General features: G+C 42.6%; 1 protein-coding gene across 1 annotated transcript in view; it reads left to right on the forward strand.

Moving 5' to 3' along the window:
• LOC139419040 (family with sequence similarity 13 member A) overlaps positions 1-22,470 on the forward strand; it is an 80,352-nt gene that overhangs the window by 22,736 nt on the left and 35,146 nt on the right. The window contains exons 5-8 of the mRNA XM_071168899.1: positions 2,901-3,102; positions 6,533-6,664; positions 7,605-7,691; positions 12,504-12,742. Coding sequence (XP_071025000.1) covers positions 2,901-3,102; positions 6,533-6,664; positions 7,605-7,691; positions 12,504-12,742 — 660 coding nt within the window. The remainder of the gene's footprint in view (positions 1-2,900; positions 3,103-6,532; positions 6,665-7,604; positions 7,692-12,503; positions 12,743-22,470) is intronic.

Below are 22,470 nucleotides of genomic sequence, written 5' to 3' on the forward strand. Positions count from 1 at the left end.
GGTCTGTACAGGACATAGAGTTGGAAAGAGGCCACGCACCCTATCTTTGCCATTATTACGTCCACAATGGTGCTGTCCACTAAAATAGGTTTTGTGGCAACTGTGTCCTCTATCGAACTCTATGGTACAGTAACAGGACCAGGAAGTGACCAGTGGAGGCTGGTGGGAGGAGCTATAGGATGATGGGCTCATTGTAATGGCTGGAATGGAATAAATGTAACAGAGATTTCCATATGTTTGATGTGTTTGATTCTATTCCATTGATTGTATTCCAGGTATTACAATGAACCAGTCCTCCTATAGCTCCTCCCACCAGCCTCCTGTGGAAGTGACATACCTCAGCTGGGGCCTTAGACTGTACACCATGTCCTCAGTTTGTTCCCTCCATCAACCAATCAGAGAGGGGTATAATTAAGCCCAGAGCCCAGGCCATGTAGGCATGTCAAACAGCTGTTCAGGAAGAACTCAGTGACATGATCTGGTATCAAGTGCTACTGGATTGTCCTGACTTGGCCTGACATGGTACTGGAATGTGCCCTACTCCAGAGGAGGCTGGTGGGAGGAGCTATAGCAGGACGGGCTCATTTTAATGGCTGGAATGGAATTAACGGTACGGATTAAAACGTGGTTGCCATATGTTTGATGTGAACCCATTCCGCCCGATTCCGATTACCACGAGCACTTCCTCCTCAATTAAGGTGGCACCAACCTCCTGTGCCCTACTCATCGAGATCCACTATAATATTACTGTCTTCTATTTAATGATGTGGCATCATGTTATCCGCTGTAGGAGCTGTAGATAAGGGCTGTAGATAATGATGATGATGATGATGATGTGGTGCTTGTGTTTTCCTTGAACCATGTTGTCCTTGTTGACCTTGTTTTGTGTCAAACGGCACCTGCAGAAATGATGTATTGTAGCTTTTGATGCCCTTTGTCATGGCAGGGAAGGTGTTGTATTGCAACAAATAGGGGTGGAGCTTGAATGATAAGTACCCTGTGACCCTATGTCTGTCAGTCAAACACCTACAGTGGCTTGTGAAAGTATTCACTCCCCTTGGCATTTTTTCATTTTGTTGCCTTACAACCTGGAATTAAAATAGATTTTTTGGGGGTTTGTATCATTTCATTTACACAACATGCCTACCACTTTGAAGATGCAAAATATTTGTTATTGTAAAACCAACAAGAACTAAGACAAAAAAAAACATAACTTGAGCGTGCATAACTATTCCCTCCCCAAAATCAATACTTTGTAGAGCCAACTTTTGCAGCAATTACAGCTGCAAGTCTCTTGGGGTATGTCTCTATACACTTGGCACATCTAGCCACTGGGATTTTTGCCCATTCTTCAAGGAAAAACTGCTCCAGCTCCTTCAAGTTGGATGGGTTCCGCTGGTGTACAGCAGTCTTTAAATCATACCACAGATTCTCAATTGGATTGAGGTCTGGGCTTTGACTAGGCCATTCCAAGACATTTAAATGTTTCCCCTTAAACCACTCGAGTGTTGCTTTAGCACTATGCTTAGGGTCATTGTCCTGCTGGAAGGTGAACCAGTCTCAAATCTCTGGAAGACTGAAACAGGTTTCCCTCAAAATATTTCCCTGATTTTGGCACCACCCATCATTCCTTCAATTCTGACCAGTTTCCCAGTCCCTGCCGGTGAAAAACATCCCCTCAGGGTGATGGGAGGTATTGGGTTTGTGCCAGACATAGCGTTTTCCTTGATGGCCAAAAATCTCAATTTTAGTCTCATCTGATCAGAGTACCATCTTCCATATGTTTGGGGAGTCTCCTACATGCCTTTTTTGCGAACACCAAACGTGTTTGCTTATTTTTTCTTTAAGCAATTTTCTGGCCACTGTTCCGTAAAGCCCAGCTCTGTGGAGTGTATGGCTTAAAGTGGTCCTATGGACAGATACTCTAATCTCCGCTGTGGAGCTTTGCAGCTCCTTCAGGGTTATCTTTGGTCTCGTTGTTGCCTCTCTGATTAATACCCTGCTTGCCTGGTCTGAGAGTTTAGGTGGACGGCCCTCTCTTGGTAGGTTTGTTGTGGTGTCATATTCTTTCCTTTTTTTATATTGGATTTAATGGTGCCCTGTGGGATGTTCAAAGTTTCTGATATTTTTTTATAACACAACCCTGATCTGTACTTCTCCACAACTTTGTCCCTGACCTGTTTGGAGAGCCCCTTGGTCTGAAAGACTCTGGGGCCTTTCAGAACAGGCGTGTATATATACTGAGATCATGTGACAGATCGTGTGACACTTAGATTGCACACAGGTGGACTTTATTTCATTAATTATGTGACTTCTGGAGGTAATTGGTTACACCAGATCTTATTTAGAGGCTTCATAGTAAAGGGGGTGAATACATATGCAGGCACCACTTTTCAGTTTTAATTTTTTTCTAATTTCTTTGAAACAAGTTATTTTTTTCATTTCTCTTCACGAATTTGAACCACTTTGTGTATGTCCATTACATGAAATCCAAATAAAAATCTATTTAAATTACAGATTGTAATGCAACAAAATAGGAAAAACGCCAAAGGGGATGAATACTTTTGCAAGGCACTGTAGCTAAACTAAAGATGGTGGATAAATGAAGAAAATGTATTCAGGTCGTTTACCATTGGAAAATAACGGTCAGTTCCGGTCTACTTAACTGGGCGTCTCTCCCTTAGAAACCAATGCAATAATATCTGGGTCTAGTCTACTTAGTTCATTGACTTTCATTGAACCAGAAAAAAACAGTCAGTGGGGTGTCTCACTTCCTCTTCTGTCTCTGGCTAAGAGTTCCAATCCTTTTGTCAATGTTGCTACAATATTGTACTTATGATAGTGACAATTTGTATCATTATATGCCATCTCTAATCTTCTCTGTTTGTCTCTGTCACCAGTGTGTCCTCTGGGTTCGATGGGATCCAGGAACAGAACATCTGTAATAAGATCATGGCAAAGCTGATCCAGAACTACAGCAGCATATTCAACAACAACCACCAAGATGACGACCATAAAGAAGAGCACTGTGTCTTCAATAGAGATGGAAACAGAGGAGAATACATACAGGAATCTATACCCTCTAACATCATCATTGTTAAAGTGAGTTACTGGTATTTTACATGTATTTTATACAAACGTTCATACTGATCTGGGCTGGTTTGGTCTTCCCTGTCTATTCCCTATGTGGGCTCTGGTCAAAAGTCGTGCACTATGTAGGGCATAGGGTGCCATTTCGGAATTTATTTTGGGGGTACATTTTGTTTGCCTGCGAGTGATGTTATACCCATTTTTGAATTGATTTGGCTTGACGCAATCTCAGTCACGACTCTTCCAAGGAAACATCTTTGTTTTGATGTTCTGTTCTTGCTATCGGTCCATATTTCATGAGTCTAGACTACCCTTTGATGTGTCTCAAGCGCTTGAGGAGAAGAAAATCATATATAATGGGAATACACATACAGGCACAAGAAGATCCATCAAGCTGTAAAATATATTTATTTACCTGCTTTAAGAATCCATTATGTTTGGTTGAATTTTCACAAAATATTAAGGATTTAAAAATATAATTATTTCCCAATTGTCAATCCTGACTTGGGCCTGTGCCCTTAGTGTCAGAAAGGGCCAATATTGGTCAGTGTAGAAAAGGCCTCTGGCGAGTTTGACCTGTTACAGTATACCCCCTGTTTTAACTACAGTACCAGTCAAAGGTTTGGACACACCTACTCATTCCAGGGTTTTTCTTCATTTTTACTATTTTCTACATTGTAGAATAATAGTGAAGACATGAAAACTATGAAATAACACATATGAATCATGTAGTAACCAAAAAAGTGTTAAACAAATCAAAATACGTATATTTTAGATTCTTCAAAGTAGCCATCCTTTGCCTTGATGACAGCTTTGCACACTCTTGGCATTTTCTCAACCAGTTTAATCTGGAATGCTTTTCCAACAGTCTTGAAGGAGTTCCAACATATGCTGAGCACTTTTTGGCTTCGCGTATGCTGATGTAACAGTATAACTTTAAACCGTCCCCTCGCACATACCCGGGCGCGAACCAGAAAATGCACACATCAACAACAGTCACCCACGAAGCATCGTTACCCATCGCTCCACAAAAGCCGCGGCCCTTGCAGAGCAAGGGGAACTACTACTTCAAGGTCTCAGAGCAAGTGACGTCACCGATTGAAACGCTATTTAGCGCGCACCGCTAACTAAGCTAGCCGTTTCACATCCGTTACACTGAGCATTTGATTTCCTTCATTCTGCAGTCCATCTCATCCCAAACCATCTCAATTGGGTTGAGGTCTGGTTGATTGTGGAGGCCAGGTCAAACCAGATGGGATGGCGTATCACTGCAGAATGCTGTTGTAGCCGTGCTGGTTAAGTATGCCTTGAATTCTAAATAAATCACAGACAGTGTCACCAGCAGAGGACCTCCACACCATCACACCTCCTCCATTCTTCACTGTGGGAACCACACATTTGGAGATCAACCGTTCACTTACTCTGTGTCTCACCAAATCACGGCGGTTGGAACCAAAAATCTCCAATTTGGACTCGTCAGACCAAAGGACAGATTTCTAGCGGTCTAATGTCCCTTGCTCGTGTTTCTTGGCAAACCTGTTAATTGAAATGCATTCCAGGAGACTACCTTATGAAGCTGGTTGAGAGAATGCAACGCTGTTATCAAGGCAAAGGGTGGCTACTTTGAAGATTCTCAAATATAATATATTTTTATTTGTTTAACACTTTTTTGGTTACTACATGATTCCATATGTGTTATTTCATAGTTGTGATGTCTTCACTATTATTCTACAATGTAGAAAATAGTAAAAATAAAGAAAAACCCTTCAATGAGTAGGTGTCCAAACATTTGACTGGTACTGTACAAGGGTCTGGTTACTCGACTAACACTGTTACCCCAGACATACTGTACATGACTTCATAAATGCTTTATTTTTATTTATTTTTATTTATTTTTTGTTGAATTTTACCCCTTTTTCTCCCCAATTTCGTGGTATCCAATTGTTGTAGTAGCTACTATCTTGTCTCATCGCTACAACTCCCGTACGGGCTCGGGAGAGACGAAGGTTGAAAGTCATGCGTCCTCCGATACACAACCCAACCAAGCCGCACTGCTTCTTAACACAGCACGCATCCAACCCGGAAGCCAGCCGCACCAATGCGCCGGAGGAAACACCGTGCACCTGGCCACCTTGGATAGCGTACACTGCGCCCAGCCCGCCACAGGAGTCGCTGGTGCGCGATGAGACAAGGACACCCCTACCGACCAAGCCCTCCCTAACCCGGGCGACGCTAGGCCAATTGTGCGTCGCCCCACGGACCTCCCGGTCGCGGCCGGTTACGACAGAGCCTGGGCGCGAACCCAGGAACTCTGATGGCACAGCTGGCGCTGCAGTACAGCGCCCTTAACCACTGCGCCACCCGGCCTTAAATGCTTTATTTTAAGAGTATGTGTCAAACATACCTAAATTCCATGAAATAGCACTTTATCATGAGTTCCATTTTGAGTTTCTCAATCACTTTCTACATAAAGGACAAAGTGGTAATTTGGTCAGTCAGCCCTCAAAGGAAGTGCTGAGTGTATTTATCTTTGCATGTTGTGTGTGCGTGTGGTGGCCTCACGTGAAGATATCTCTAGTTCTGTCCAGTGCTGTAAATGTCTGTAGCAGCCAGGGGCCTTAGGGGCCTCACAACACCTGAGACCCCAGTTGGCTGCTGACCTGTGGGATATCCCTCCGCCTGACCAGCTCCTATTGGGATCTCCTTACACACAGACTACATCTCCTGAGGCTGCTTTTTGACCATTGACCTCCCACATGCCCCTCATTGCTTTTCTCCGCACGTAGCCATGGATATAGGTGCTCCTGTCCTCTTACTGTAAGAAAGAGGGGGGCATGAGTTGACCATGGGGGTGTTTGAGTGGAGGGGTTGGGGTTAGAGGTTAGGGTCAGACAGCACAGCACAATTTACCTGTCTCACTTGTTCTCGACACTGTTGTGAGGGAGGTAGAACACACTGTTGTGAGGGAGGTAGAACACACTGTTGTGAGGGAGGTAGAACACACTGTTGTGAGGGAGGTAGAACACACTGTTGTGAGGGAGGTAGAACACACTGTTGTGAGGGAGGTAGAACACATTGTTGTGAGGGAGGTAGAACACACTTGTGAGGGAGGTAGAACACACACTGCTATGAGAATCACTCTGGGAACTCACCACTGCAAAATCATTGGGAATTTAAGTCAGAAGACATTTTTACATTGTCATATGATTTTCACTCTCCAATTCCTACCCTTGACCCCAACAGAAATGTTAATCTAAAATCTGTTCTGGAATGTATAGCTGGCATGATATTTCACACCATTAGATGAGGCAATGGTGTACCGTCAATAACAAAAGGAATAAAAGTCTACAGTAACTCATGCTGCTCCTCTGGACCTGCCGCTCTATAGTGGTCAATAGGTGGATTGTGTGTGAAACTTTTTTTGTTGTTGTCTTTTTCCCAGGAGGCCAAGGAGACCCCGGTGAATAGGACAGATACTGAGTCACCGAAAACACTCGGAACCACACCAAGCACTCCCACACACACTCAAAAGACACCAAAAAAGACACCTATTCCAGTTCCCAGAAAGAAAAAGGTGTGCGCGTGTGTGTTTTGTGTGTCCCTGCCATGGAATACAATGCTTAGGTATCTGTACGAGGAGTACGTGCTGCCTGCCTAGTGCATACTTGTTTTAGTTTGTGTGTGTTGCACCTGCCATGGAACACAATGTTTAGGTCACAGGAGGTTGGTGGCACCTTAATTGGGGAGGACGGGCTGGTGGTAATGGCTGGAGCGAAATAAGTGGAATGGTTTGATGCCATTCCATTGGCTCCGTTCCAGTCATTATTATGAGCCGTCCTCCCCTCAGCAGCCTCCACTGGTTTAGGTATGTGTTTGTGTCAGGATGAGAATGCAGGCTGTCTCCCTATGCCCAATGTACACATGTAGGATTCTCAGTGTTAACCTGCATGAACTACGACTCCTGGAACTCCCCTTACAGAGTACTTTTAACTAAGAATTCCTCAACAATGTAGAATTCCCCTTACAGAGTACTTTTAACTAAGAAATCCCCAACATGGTACTTTAAATACCAACAATGTGGTCACATGACGTAGTCAATTAGACATGGTTTTGAAACATAAAAATAAACAGATTTCGTCACAACTATACATGCATGTGCAAGTCCCTGCATCATATTTTCATAGTGATATCAGCTGTGATACATGCTACTCCAAGGTCAACGCGTGAGGATACTACAGATATGGTATCCAATGTGTTGAAATGACTGATACACAGTGATCACTCATTGCTGTTTATTGCAGCAATCATCCTATATTCACAAAGTCACATTGCATTTTAATTGGGCTAATCCCAACCCATAGTTATATTGTTAGTAGCCCATGTATTAAAATGCCCCGTCTGTCACATGCGCTGGGATGTGACTTGATGCATAAACAATAAAGTTATTGACAGAAAAATACATCATGTTATATGAATTCTATGATATGTACTTTGTCGTTCCTCTCTGTTTCCAGGCTGCATCCAGCAGTCCACCAGATGACACGAAGTCATCAAAAGAACTATCCAATGACAATCCAATCAGAACTCCAAGGAAACAGAAGGTACAGTGAATACATTCAAATGTTGACTTGTTCTCTCTGAAAAACATTAACAATGGTTATTTGATTGCCTTAAGATTGCACTATCCTAAAATAGACATCCAATCCTTATAATTGCACCGTAACCATGGCAATACAGACATGTGTTATCGATTTATATCTGATATACGGTGGGCTAGCTCTGGTTCAGAGTAGGATTGCTGATCTAGGACCAGATCCCCATCTGTCCATATAGTCTTATTCATTATAAGCTAAAAGGCGAAACTGATCCTAGATCAGCACTCCTACTCTAAGAGGCTTTGTGGATACGGGCTCTGATGCCACAAACTACCTAATGTTGTCAATGTTGTGGCTGTATTTGCATCTCCCCTAAACACACACTCACACAAACACACACACACACACACACATACACACACACACACACACACACGCCTGTACGCGCGTTGTGCACATGCACAGTTTGATGACTTTGATAAACAATTGATGACTTTGATAACTCATTGATCCTGCTTTGTATTATACCCATCAAGGGTCAGTCGTGGGAAAGGCTGTGATTATTCGGCCATGATTACTACAAGTTTAGATAACTGACTAGACTAACTTAACAATCTAAAAATTGTTAGCTGATTGAGTGACTGTCAGTGACTGACAAAACAAGAGAGAAACTGCTGATCCACAACCAAATGTCAAACTTGCACCTTGTGTATTCTAACTCTCAACAGTAAGTTGAGACCCCGACTCATTTTTGTGAAGGTCGGACCCCCAAGCGAACGCTTATGCCTGGAGCCGGCCCTGGTCTTCTGATAGTGATGGCTCTGATCAAGCCACTCGCTCACATGACTTGATTTGATAAGGGAAATCAGTGAGAGGAAGCCAGACGAGCCACAACACAACAACAATCAAGCTAATTCACAATGACACACAGGAGCTATGCAGACTATATGCCCTTCCAGACCTCCCTGTGGCATTGTGATGCAGACAGCCGAATAGCCTTCACCAACCGATTTCCGTTCTTAGATATTTTATAAAGTTGTAACCCTTGACTTAGAATGGAATTAAATTCTAATTCTATTGTTGTGACTCATAGACCTACATACACTAGCTGAATGTATTGTTTTGTCTAAGGCCATAAAAGAATGAGCAGAGTTAGCCCATAGGATATTCTTTAATATCCAGACAGAAGCCAGAGGAGAGATTTGAGAAATGCTGATTGAGCGAACAATGGGATTGGCGTAGCATGGTGTGATGAAAAATAAGACAAGTTATTGCTGATGAGGGATGTTTTTTGTTGTCGTATCCCTGGCAGAGTCCCCAGGACCCATGTTGCTCAGTTGGTAGAGCATGGCACTTGCAACGCCAGGGTAGTGGGTTCGATTCCCACGGGGGACCAGTATGAAAAAAGGATGAAAATGTATGCACGCACTACTGTAAGTTGCTCTGGATAAGAGCATCTGCTAAATGACTAAAATGTCATGTTAAATGAGTCTGTAAAATCACTGAGCCTGTGCATTAGGCTCATATTTAGCATCGCTAGCAGGATCTAATGTAGCGTACTACATTGTTGTTGACACACACGTTGGTTTTGTTTGTCTGTTCATTAGAATTTGAGCCATTTCAGTGAAGTTAGCTTTGATAGCGTTCCAGGAAATGTTAGAACGCCAGTTGACCTTTGAAATAATATGGCCCTGGATAAAACAAACGTGTTAATATCAATTGTAATTGAAATGATAACCGTAAATATAACAATTCAAGGGCTTTTAGAATGGCGGGAACTCCCCTTTAGTTTCATGTTGATGGAAAATGAAGGGAATTGACCTTTTCATGTAATGTTGATGCAGTCACATAAAGCACATGACTTCCCACTACATAATAAATACAGTCACATCCTGTAATAAACCATGGGGTTCCTTTTATAAATGGCTTTCTATATAATCAATCAGTAATCTGCAGCCTAATAAAATCAATGCATGCTTATCAGGGATATTTACCCATGATGGCCTTGGATGACGATGTTGTTTAAATATATAACCTGACAAAGAAATGGCGTGTAGATAAGTTAGCTAGCTGGCTTGCTACTGGAGTTTGACTTTATGGTGGGAGGGGGAACTATAGTTGAAAAGCCATTGGTACGGTTCTTTTGCTGAGAGTCATTCAGATGTATGTATTGTGCAGTGAGCACACACACACACACACATTTGGGGCCTTAGTGTGACACTAGTTTGGCATGGCTATATAAATCTGTTGTGTGCAACTGAGAGGGGCTGTGACATTTGGAATCGATTAATTGAATCTTAGTGTTTCCATTTGGCATAAATTAGGCTCAGTTTAGGTGTATTTATATCTCTGTAGAGCCTGGCTGTAAATTCATCTTATCTGTCGAGGCTCTGGTCTAGTGTTGGGAAACGTGAGATGAGTAATTGCCACCATCGGTCAGAGGGCCCTAAAAAATGTTTATGATGTAGTATATCTGACCCTGTTCACCTGTTGTTGTATGTACCACGTTACCCAACACAGTGAACACTCCTGTCGTGAGTGCAAATGACTTTCCCCATTTTAGCTGGGACTTTCTCAGCTAAAAAAAAAAAGTCCATGGTGACATCATCATTCAACTGCTGTAGTCTATTTTGCTTGTGCTCTTATTTATATTTACATTTCAAAACGTAAGCAAACACGCTGTTGTTATGGTAACAGCGGTATTGGAATTTTAATGTCACTCCTTCTCCGGTATTTATGTGAAAGTGTTTTTGCTGCTGTAAACAATAGCTTGTGTTTTTGGATCATTGTGTTGTGATGAGAGGCTCAGCCGAGTGGGTGTTGTTCTTCTCAAGGCCTACAACACATTAACAGGTATGTCTCTCATTCCAACAAAAGAGGTTAGACAACTGGTCTGTCAGCACCGCTGCTTCTGCCTCTACAACTAAAGGTAGTTTTGGTGAATTAAAAGGCATGTTTTCACAGGTGGTTGTGAATGACTCCAGAACGGAGTGTACCTCGTCAAATCACAGATTGTTGGTATTTCTTTTGGCAGCAACTTGTAATTGTTAAGCCATTGTTTTCAAATGAGGTCACCTCCTCTTTGGTCAATTGGACAATAATAAACTGTTTAGCCTAAAAAGTCTGTCATTAACACATTGTCATACTGCCAGTTTGTCTTTCTTGGTGACAGAATGGCGTTTATTTACCCATAGTTCTCCTAATCGGCCACTTCCTGACATCACCAGTGTTGGGGTCATTACAAAAAAAGAACTAATATATTCGCTGTTACTCGTTACTTCTTTCAACAATAGCAAATGGCTTATTACTCCCTGGGAAAAGTCATTAGTTACACGAGGAGGTGTGGTATATGGCCAATATAACATGGCTAAGGGCTGTTCTTAAGCATGATGCAACGCGGAGTGCCTGGATACAGCCCTTAGCATTGGTATATTGGCCATATACCACAAACCTTCAAGGTGCCTTATTGCTATTATAAACTGGTTACCAACAAAATTAGAGCAGTAAAAATAAATGCTGTCAGCCAATCAGCATTCAGTGCTCGAACCACTCAGTTTATAATACTTGGTATATTGCTTTTGCATTACACCCCAAAACGTTGCGCATCCTCACTCAGTGTAAACAATGTCAACGCTACGTTGGCCTATACAACTACACAAGTATACATAAAAATCAAGCCTTGGTTGAGGTTGGCCTACAGTCATCTTCAGCAGCAGTGGTCAGGTCTCTGGGGGTCTTTCGCTATGAGTTGTGTGTTGGTCGTGTTGCCTTTACAGGTGCTTGAAGAGATTGGAAGTCGTGTTTCTAGCAGTGGAGGGGTCAACACCCCCCCCCCCCCCCCCCTCGCCACCCACGCATTAAGCCAAATACGTCACTTAACTCCTGACATCTGTCGTTGAAGTGCAAAATCTAGTCCCTTAGGCTTAGAAGCTTTTCAAACTGTTCTGTAATGGAAAAACATGAACTACTAGACCTTTTCCATGGCGATTCCAGCCCTGACTGGATGTTCCATTGATAAACGTGGCTCACATGGCTCACTGATAAAGTACTTCCATTCCTCATCATTAAATGGTTTAGCATTGGCTTTTGTCCAGAGCCAAACCCTGCCGGGATTGGTTATTGTGCCTTTGATCAATAGTTGAGCTGTAGGCTTCAGACCCATTAGGCATACAACACAGTGGATTGCTAACATTTGAACTTTTCTCTTTTCTCACACTTTTCTCTTACCCCCAAATGCACACCTCTCAGTTATATGCATTAGATGTAGCTAGCGCACCTCTGTAGAACTGAAAGAGTATAGCCTAGTGGTTGCACACACCATCGACATGAAGAAAGGTCGGTGTGACATACCAGTGGTACGGATGAGGTGCTTTAGGTACACCATAGATACGAAAGGCTACCGCCAGCTATACCCCCTTGGAGTCAGCACGGTAAGAGAAAGAGGAGTTTAACCCTTTTCATTTCCACAGGGTCGTATTCACTAGGCATGAAACAGAAGCAAACAGGCCAAAATGGGTACTTACTATCTAAACTTTTCCATTAAGCGATTTGCATTGAACACCACATGTTTTGTTTTGTTATGGTGTGCCCAAATGAATACAACCCAGTCCATGTCTCTACTGTACATAGCCTATCCTCCAATGCATGTTTTATTCTGTAGTAACACGACTAAAGGTCAGCACAGCTGATCTGATTGCCCCTGTGACAGTATGCTGAGGCAGGTATCGTTTACATCTCTGGCTTTACACATGGGGCTCTGGTATTACAGGGAATCCACCCGCCTCACCCATCCCTCATTCTCCTTGTCTCTTTCCACAGGTGAGGAAAGTAAAGCACGAGACAGTGACGGTGCTCCGAGCCGTGCCCCTTCCCAGTCTCTCTCCTGGCCTGCCCTGTGTGAGGCCCCTGGTCCTACCCGTTCCCCTGGCTCCGGAGGTGAGGAGCCCCAGCCCTGAGAGAATGGAGCTGACCCCACCGGGGGCCCCACAGGAACCTCAGGGACCAGCCACGGACGCCTGGGACGTCAGCGCGGTCAAGACCACGGAGGTCCTGAACAGGTCAGTGTGTAGTGTAGTAACATACAGTTATTTTGGGGCCGTATGGTGGAAAGTTAGAAATAGGTAGTCTTTAACAGGTTAGTAGTTCATGATGTTTGTATTCACTCAGGAGCACAATAGCATGTCTGGGATTTTTAAAAATCCACGAATTTGGAAAGAGGTTATATTAGGTAGCTGATTATTTTTATTAAATGCATAATAAGATGCTATGAATTCCCAACAAATGTATGTAAAATGCTTATTTTTTATAATAAAACAAACTCTTTAGTATTTTTACCTCTGTTTTCCAATGCATATGGTATTGGTGGTTCAGTAGTCCATGTAGCACCTCTTCCCTGAATAATTAAAGCTTGCCTCATAGCAGAGAAGAAACATAGTTTGCAGGTCCTGGATGTCAGCCAAGACTTCTGAAGTATAGCCTAGCTTGCTAATACAGGTTTTATGATTTTATGGGAGTCACTTAAAAGTGTATCACTCTATCTGCACACATTTTAGTAAACATTGAGTTACACATTATTACAATACATACATGCACTATTACGTCAAATGTTGGATGTCTGACTATTTTCTCCAGCTCAATGAGAAGAAATCCAATGTTATTTTATTTGGCCCCCACCTTGCTAGACCCAGATTCTAGCAATCATGTTTAAGGCTTGGTTTAGTCCCGTCCTATATCTCTGATCCTTTATCTCCCTACGAGCCAGGACGCAGCCTGAGATCCTCTGGCAGGGACCTGTTGACCATTCCAAAGTCTCGGTTGAAAACGAAAGGAGACCAAACATTTTCCATTAGGGCCCCTAGACTTTGGGAGGGTCTGCCAGACGTAGATCAGGCTTGCAGATTCAGTGCCTCTTTTTAAATCCCTGCTGAAGACACAGTTTTATAAAGATGCTTTTAATGTATGGTTTTGAATGTGTGATTGAAATTAGCTGTCTTGTTTCGTTCACCTTCCTCCTGTCCTTCTGTTTATTTTCTAGTACCTTTATTATATGATGAGAAACACTTTGTTACTTGTATTGAAAAGCGCTATAGAAATAGTTATTATTATTTTCAGTATGTAATAGTACAGTATGAGTTTAGAGGTACATACTAGTAACCCTGTGTAATAACACAGTACGAGAGACTAGTTGTAAATATCTTATGACCACTGTTTGCGTTGGTGAGACGTTCCCATCATTGTAGGGTGATTGTGCGGAGCTCAGAACAGCCAGCTGCCATTTGGGATCTAAAAAGCCGGGAGCCGATCTTGGTCGCAAGGCTCCTGTGGCATCCCAATGGCATCTAAACATATTTATTATAAGTTGGCTGAAACTGGACCCTGTCTGGATCAGGTGTCCCCAGTCTGGGAATAGCATGTCTGCAAAATTTAATGACCAGCTGTGTTGGTTGGTTGTTGAGGCCTCCTTAGGGTTGATGTTAGCATTAGCCTAGTGCTAGCTAGCACACCCAGTGTTCAGTTGCTCTTAAACAAGATAGCCTTGTCCTCAGTGCATGGCATGCAGTCACTATGATGTAAGATTTAAGATGGAGCTTTTGTCTGTGGAGGGCTTAGTCAATCAATCAATCAAACAATAAGCTTCCTGTAGGTAGTTGTTAATGGAAAATACAAAATATTGGCCTGGTTATATTGGGCATGCATAAAATCAAGTTTGTTTTAATAGGAATTTCTTATTTAACCTTTTATTTAACTAGGCAATTCAGTTAAGAACAAATTATTATTTACAATGACGGCCACACCCTACCCCGGTCACACCCTAACCCGGACTATGCTGGGACAATTGTTTGCCTCCCTATGGGACTCCCAATCACCGCCATTGTGATACAGCCTGGAATCCACCCAGGGTCTGTAGTGATGCCTTTAACACTGAGCTGCAGTGCCTTAGACCGCTGCGCCACTCAGGAGCCCAAATATATATTTATTCAATGTTTATTCACAATTAATAAATGGCTCAGTGGAAACTGGTAACTGCTGAATACAGACTTCATGTTGTGTGGTGTTACTTGGAAGAGGACCTCTGACACAGGGCTTGTAAGAAATAAATGTTCTCACTAGATATTAAATACTAAGTATCAGCTAGGAAAATGAAAGCAGAGCTCATCTCGCAGGAGCAAATGGAACATGTATGCTAAGCAAACAAAATAGTAGGTACAAGCTAACGGATGCTAAACTGAACCGATACGAGGCTGTGTTATGTTACAGCTTGTGTAGTACAGCTCTCTAGTAGTTGATCTGGAGACGAGCACACGTGTGCATGCACGCAAACACACGCACATACAGTATAAATGCATATGAGGAAGTGGTGGACTTTGCAGTGTTTTTTGTATCTTTTACTGCCTTTAAATAGATAAGATAACAGCGTCTAAAAATACCTTCAGGTAAAGCCTGAAACTGTCTTTGAAAACATGCATTAGGAGTGCCTGGCCATACCCCCAATACTCCTTCATTAATAGAAGAAGTGTATATGCAGTTGAAGTCGGAAGTTTACATAGACCTTAGCCAAATACATTTAAACTCAATTTTTCACAATTCCTGACTTTTATTCCTAGTAGAAATTCCCTGTCTTAGGTCAGTTAGGATCACCACTTTATTTTAAGAATGTGAAATGTCAGAATAGTAGAAGCGCCAATATTTTATTTCAGCTTTTATTTCTTTCATCCTATTCAGTGGGTCAGAAGTTTACATACTCAACTAGTATTTGGTAGCATTGCTTTTAAATTGTTTAACTTGGGTCAAATGTTTCGGGTAGCCTTCCACAAGCTTCCCACAATAAGTTGGGTGGATTTTAGCTCATGACAGAGCTGATGTAACTGAGTCAGGTTTGTAGGCCTCCTTGCTTACACACGCTTTTTCAGTTCTGCCCACACATTTTCTATAGGATTGAGGTCAGGGCTTTGTGATGGCCACTCCAATACCTTGACTTTGTTGTCCTTAAGCCATTTTGCCACAACTTTGGAAGTATGCTTGGGGTCATTGCCCATTTGGAAGACCTATTTGCGGCCAAGCTTTAACTTCCTGATGTCTTGAGATGTTGCTTCAATATATCCACATATTGTTCCTGCCTCATGATGCCATCTATTTTGTGAAGTGCACCAGTCCCTCTTGCAGCAAAGCACCCCCACAACATGATGCTGCCACCCCCGTGCTTCACGGTTGGGATGGTGTTCTTCGGCTTGGAAGCCTCCCCCTTTTTCCTCCAAACATAACAATGGTCATTATGGCCAAACAGTTTTATTTTTGTTTCATCAGACCAGAGGACATTCCTCCAAAAAGTATGATTGCAAACCGCAGTCTGGAAGTTTTGGAGCAGTGGCTTCTTTCTTGCTGAGCGGCCTTTCAGTTTGTCGATATAGGACTCGTTTTACTGTGTCTATAGATACTTTTGCACCTGTTTCCTCCAGCATCTTCACAAGGTCCTTTGCCGTTGTTCTGGGATTAATTTGCATTTTTCGCACCAAAGTATGTTCATCTCTAGGAGATAGAGTGCGTCTCCTTCCTGAGCGGTATGATGGCTGCGTGGTCCCATGGTGTTTATACTTGCTTGCTATTGTTTGTGCAGATGAACGTGGTACCTTCAGGCATTTGGAAATTGCTCCCAAGGATGAACCAGACTTGTGGAGGTCTACAATTTTTTTTCTGAGGTCTTGGCTGATTTCTTTTGATTTTCCCATGATGTCAAGCAAAGAGGCACTGAGTTTGAAGGTAGGCCTTGAAATACATCCACAGGTACACCTCCAATTGACTCAAATTATGTCAATTAGCCTATCAGAAGCTTCTAAAGCCATTACATCATTTTCTGGAATTTTTCAAGCTGTTTAAAGGCACAGTCAACTTAGTGTATGTAAACCTCTGACCCACTTGAATTGTGATACAGTCAAATCAAATAAAATGTATTTATATAGCCCTTCGTACATCAGCTGATATCTCAAAGTGCTGTACAGAAACCCAGCCTAAAACCCCAAACGGCAAGCAATGCAGGTGTAGAAGCACGGTGGCTAGGAAAACCTCCCTAGAAAGACCAAAACCTAGGATGAAACCTAGAGAGGAACCAGGCTCTGAGGGGTGGCCAGTCCTCTTCTGGCTGTGCCGGGTGGAGATTATAACAGAACATGGCCAAGATGTTCAAATGTTCATAAATGACCAGCATGGTCAAATAATAATAATCACAGTAGTTGTCGAGGGTGCAGCACCTCAGGAGTAAATGTCAGTTGGCTTTTCATAGCCGATCATTAAGAGTATCTCTACCACTCCTGCTGTCTCTAGAGAGTTGAAAACAGCAAGTCTGGGACAGGTAGCACGGCAGTGTAAAACTAACAGGTCTGTGAGAGCCGGAATTCTTACTGGTTGGTAGGTGATCAAATACTTATGTCATGCAATAAAATGCAATTTAATTACTTAAAAATCATACAATGTGATTTTCTGTATTTTTGTTTTAGATTCCGTCTCACAGTTGAAGTGTACCTATGATAAAAATAACAGACCTCTACATGCTTTGTAAGTAGGAAACACTGCCGATTTTGCAGGTTATCAAATACTTGTTCTCCCCACTGTAAGTGTATGTCAACTTCCGACTTCAACTGTACAGTGTATTTTTTTGTATCAACAAGACACAACGTTAGTAAAATGTTTGACAGATAACCTATGACAAAACAACACTATTCCTTTTTAGGTTGTAAAATGGGACTTTCTAGAGGACTTTTTTACTATTATTATTTATTTATTATTATAATGATTATTATTATTATTTCAAAGTTATTGTTAAAGGACAGTAGTTGCCATATTATTATTGTTACTAGGTATTGTTTGTTTTAGTTCATTTTCATTTGGACACTCTTGAAAATGACATTGTGCATCTAAAGAGATTTTCATCTAAATAAATATCATTACCTAATTATCCCTAGCAATAGCAACAGGTGCTTTCCCATTGAGTGGCAACAGCCTTCCTCGTCATGCACTTCATAGAGACAGTAAATCTATCGGAAGCTTAAAGGATTATACCTTAAAAATACCCTAGTCTGGGGTATCGGATGGCCGATTTGGGGATCGGGTGACAGGGAGACCCTCGTAGCCTTTATAAGCAACCCTGTCTCTTGTTGTAGCTATGCTAATAGCTGACTGGTACAGTGTTTCTATTGCTGCTGTCACATGATGTGACAGACCTTTTAGCTAAAGTTCAGCAGACTGGTATAGCTAGCGAAGGATTGCCAGACCTATTTGGAAACGCATACTTTACTGCCTAGGAACCCAAAGCCTACTAGTTGCCTCATGTTTTCAGTGGAGTATAGGATGGCTAACATTGAGCATAAACTATGTATAAATAGTACAACTGTATATAAATACATGTGCAATTAAGCTGCCCTTACTTTCCATAGGTATGTGTCAGGTTTGTATCTGTGTCAGTACAGCATCCAGCACTAAGCAGGAACAAACTGGATCAAACTGGATTTCAACTGAGAGATGGGTAGAATGCTAGTGGTGTTGAACTGCATTTTGTTAAATCTTGAGCTGTGAGATCTTGGCCATTGGAAGATACGTACTTAGGTTATCAGTTGAGATTTCTCTGCGGTCAAATTGTAACTCCTGGGCTAGAATATCTCCTATTGGCCCCTCCTACTTCTCTGTCCCCCCTCTACTTCTGTTCTTCATCCTTCTATGCTAGTCTTTATCAGATCTCCCCTTTAAAAAACAACTACAATTACACATTTTCCATCAATTGATTCAGTCGATTAGTCTGCACTTCACTGTGCTACGTTTTCCACCGGTCAGCTTAGATGACCGGCATATAAGCAGGTTTTGAGCCATGAATAAGGGCTTCACTTTACATGTCGGCCTCTCACCGGTTTGGAAAATACCAGTTTGCCGGTGGCACTGCTATGCAAACTCCACGTTTCTACAAACCGGCCACACATCTCATTGAGAGTAGACTACAGTGGGTTTCCTAGGATATACATAGAGGTATTGCATCATCATCAGAGAACACTAGGATACTACATAGAGGTATTGCATCATCATCAGAGATCACTAGGATACTACATAGAGGTATTGCATCATCATCAGAGATCACTAGGATACTACATAGAGGTATTGCATCATCATCAGAGATCAACTCGTGGTAACACTAGGAGACTGTGAAGAAATGTTTGCCCACTGTCTGTGCACGGTTTAGACATTGATCCTGTCTAGCAACCGGGATGGATGCTTCATCATTACAAAGGCTCCTATCAATTCATCCTCATGTCTCAAATCAGAAGCACAAGCCAGCATAATAAAGGCATGTGAACAACCCGCCCCTAGTTGGCTCTGGGATGCTCTTAACTGCTAGGCTACCTGTCACATCACGTAGGCACTCATAGGGTCTCTTCTAGATACAGGCTACATGCACATGCTGGTTGTTGTATGTAGTTGCCATGGTTCACTGACTTGTGACCCATTATCTTTCTTAGAAAGAAATCCATTGAAAGCGGGTTGGGGTGTGGTGTGTGTGTGTGTGTGTGTGTGTGTGTGTGTGTGTGTGTGTGTGAGGGGTTGGGTGAGGAATGTAACGGTCTGGTGTGAGTGTCAGACACTCTGGGGAGGTTATTGTTGGCCAACAGGGAGCCTCATCCAACAAGTCTGCTTGGATTTAAGGAGGGAAAACCCTAGTAGCTGGCACCTGTCCTGTCCTCAACCACTCTAACCTATAGGATACTCCTACAATGGTCCCCATCTGCAGAAAAAGAGAGAGAGGATATCAATTCTGATTCAAACAGGTGTCATTGGCTCCAGAGCAGCCAATAGGAGAAGAGGGTCAGAGACTTGGCTCAAATGTTATTGGCTGCTAAACCGGCCTATAGGTTAGGAGGGGGGGTTGGAAATGTATAGGAAGAGATGAGACTACAATGACACTAGTCAAGAAGATGCTAGTTGCCATAAGTCTGTCATTGACCCTTCACTCTCTAAAGGCCCATCTGTAGATGTGATGGCCATTTTCTGCTATTACAATTAGGCTATCAGCTGGTGTTTTGGTGTTGATTATTGACTATTTACACTGAACAAAAATATAAACTCAACATGGAAAGTTTTGGTCCCATGTTTCATGAGCTGAAATAAAATATCCTTGAAATTTGTCATATGCACAAAGCTTATTTCTCTCAAATGTTGTGCACAAATTTGTTCCCATCCCTTTTAGTGAGCATTTCCCCTTTGTCAAGATAATCCATCCGCCTGACAGGTGTGGCATATCAAGAAGCTGATAAAGCAGAATGATCATTATAGACATGCACAATGCCACAGATGTCTCACACAGGAATGTCCACCAGAGCTCTTGCCAGAGTATTCAATGTTAATTTCTCTACCATATCCTCATACCTCCAACGTCATTTTAGAGAATTTGGCAGTACGTCCAACCGGCCTCACAATCGCAGACCACGTCTACCCACTCCAGCCCATCACATCCGCGTGTATGGCATGTTGGTGAGCGGTTTGCTGATGTCAACACTGTGAACAGAGTGCCCCATGGTGGCGGTGGGGTTATAGTATGGGCAGTCATAAGCTACGGACAACAAACACAATTACATTTTATCAATGTGAATTTGAATGCACAGAGATACGGTGACGAGAACCTGAGGCCCATTGTCATGCCATTCATCTGCCACCATCACCTCATGTTTCAGCATGATAATGCACAGACCCATGTATCAAAGATCTGTACACAATTCATGAAAGCTGAATTGCATACACACAAGACATGCCACTCATTGAGCATGTTTGGGATGCTCTGGAACGATGGGTATGACGGCGTGTTCCAATTCCCGCCAATATCCAACAACTTTGAACAGCCATTGAAGAGGAGTGGGACAACATTCCACAGGCCACAATCAACAGCCTGATCAACTCTATCTGAAGGAGATGTGTCGCGCTGCATGAGGCAAATGGTGGTCACACCAGATACTGACTGGTTTTCTGATCCACGCCCCAACCTTTTTTTAAAGGTATCTGTGACAACATAGTAATGGCCTAATTTATTTCAATGAACTGATTTCCTTATATGAACTGTAACTCAGTAAAATCGTTGAAATTGTTGCATGTTGCGTTTTATATTTTTGTTCAGTGTAGCTTAGTAAGAGGAAGTCGCCATGTTCCTGCTGCCATGGTGATTTAAACCCGTTGACCTGGTTTATGGCCATAATGTCAACGTGAAGAGCTGACACTGGTCAACCACAGTACAACTACAGGTCAAGGTCATTGGTACCTCTCAACATAATGAATCTGGATGATCATATGAGCATATCACTGTGCTCTCGCCAGCTGTTCCCTTTCATTACTCTAGAATTATGCTAGAAATGCATTGAAAACTGGTTGAGAAGGAAAGCTGCCTACAAACCATATTGCTCATTCACAATTGGCTACTTTTCTCTCCACAGTTCCAGCCTGTTCCCCCATTGCCCCTTTGGCAAAAATGTGGTAATCTCTGAAGCGTGATGGGTTTATGGTAGCATTCCCTTAACACCTTGGTCTATGGTGGAATGTACCGTCTGTAACTTGGGTTTTGAGAGTGTACACCCGATAGGGGCTCAAGTAGGTAACCGGTCCAAGCTTTTTAGGTTTGGTACACTGCAGGTTCTATTCTCCAAAAATTCTAAGAATGGACCATGAAGCAGGCTATGGTTTATCGTCCTTATTAAAGTAGTGTGGAAGAGGCCTGGCGGGCGCAGAGGAGAAGGGGAGGAGGGCTGGAACACTGACCTCCAATCAGGAGAACGTATACTCCAGTAAGATCCTCATGGAGTCACCTGGACTGGAACCCAAACGGAATATGGCTCAGTTTCAACCAAAGTTTAGATTCCAGGCTAGTAGTCACATCCATATAATAATGCAAGGCTATGAACCTGAAATTAATTCTGTGAGCTTGAATATGACCAATGGGTCAAATGTGAAAATGGTAGTGTCAAACAAATTGTCCTTATACTGGTATAGGGTATTGAGAAACCATTATTTAAACAACCTGGTCAATAGGGCACTATGGTAAAAATGTGTTGAGTTGAATGAAATAAAGATGATTTATTTGTCTACAAAATGGTGGAGGGTTGCCAGCCTGGCCGAGTTGTTTGCTAGTTTTCCGTCACCTCTGCGAGGATTAAGTCTCCTCAACAGAGCCACTTGTTATTCCTTAAGTAAGGTAGTGGGTAAGCAGGATTTCCGTTTGCAACAATTCGTGACAGCACACATTATTTTAATACGCTTGCCAGACTGTTTAACACGGCCTAAGTATAGGGAAACATTTCTCGGCTGGCTTCCACTAGCAATACGTACAAATTGTGAAATGCTGTTGTGAGGTGCTCTTGGTACCTTGATCCGGAAGGGGGATTTCATAGACTATGTACGTAGGTTGTATTAGAGGAGGTAAGGGAAGAAAAAAATCTAATCGACACACACACACACACTCATTCAGAATTCTTCAAGATAGAGGCCAGATCATGTGATATGGTAAGCTTTTGAAGTTGAATGAACTTCGGCCCATTTCGGTTCCCGACAAACTGAAACCTAAATCCTCTGTTTTGAACTTGGTACGGTGTTCGGCCTTTACACCCCGGGCAGCTAAACCAGTGGTATGTTCTCCCCTCTCAGCCCTAGACGGTGACATACTCACACCCTCCTTACCGTTAGACTACTGGAGCTACTGCACGTACCCAAAAACACAGAGTCCAAATATTTTCTCCATGGCCCATTTAACCACAATTCAGTCTTGTGT

This window comes from Oncorhynchus clarkii, chromosome 10 (assembly GCF_045791955.1).
Source record: "Oncorhynchus clarkii lewisi isolate Uvic-CL-2024 chromosome 10, UVic_Ocla_1.0, whole genome shotgun sequence".
Lineage (NCBI taxonomy): Eukaryota > Metazoa > Chordata > Actinopteri > Salmoniformes > Salmonidae > Oncorhynchus > Oncorhynchus clarkii.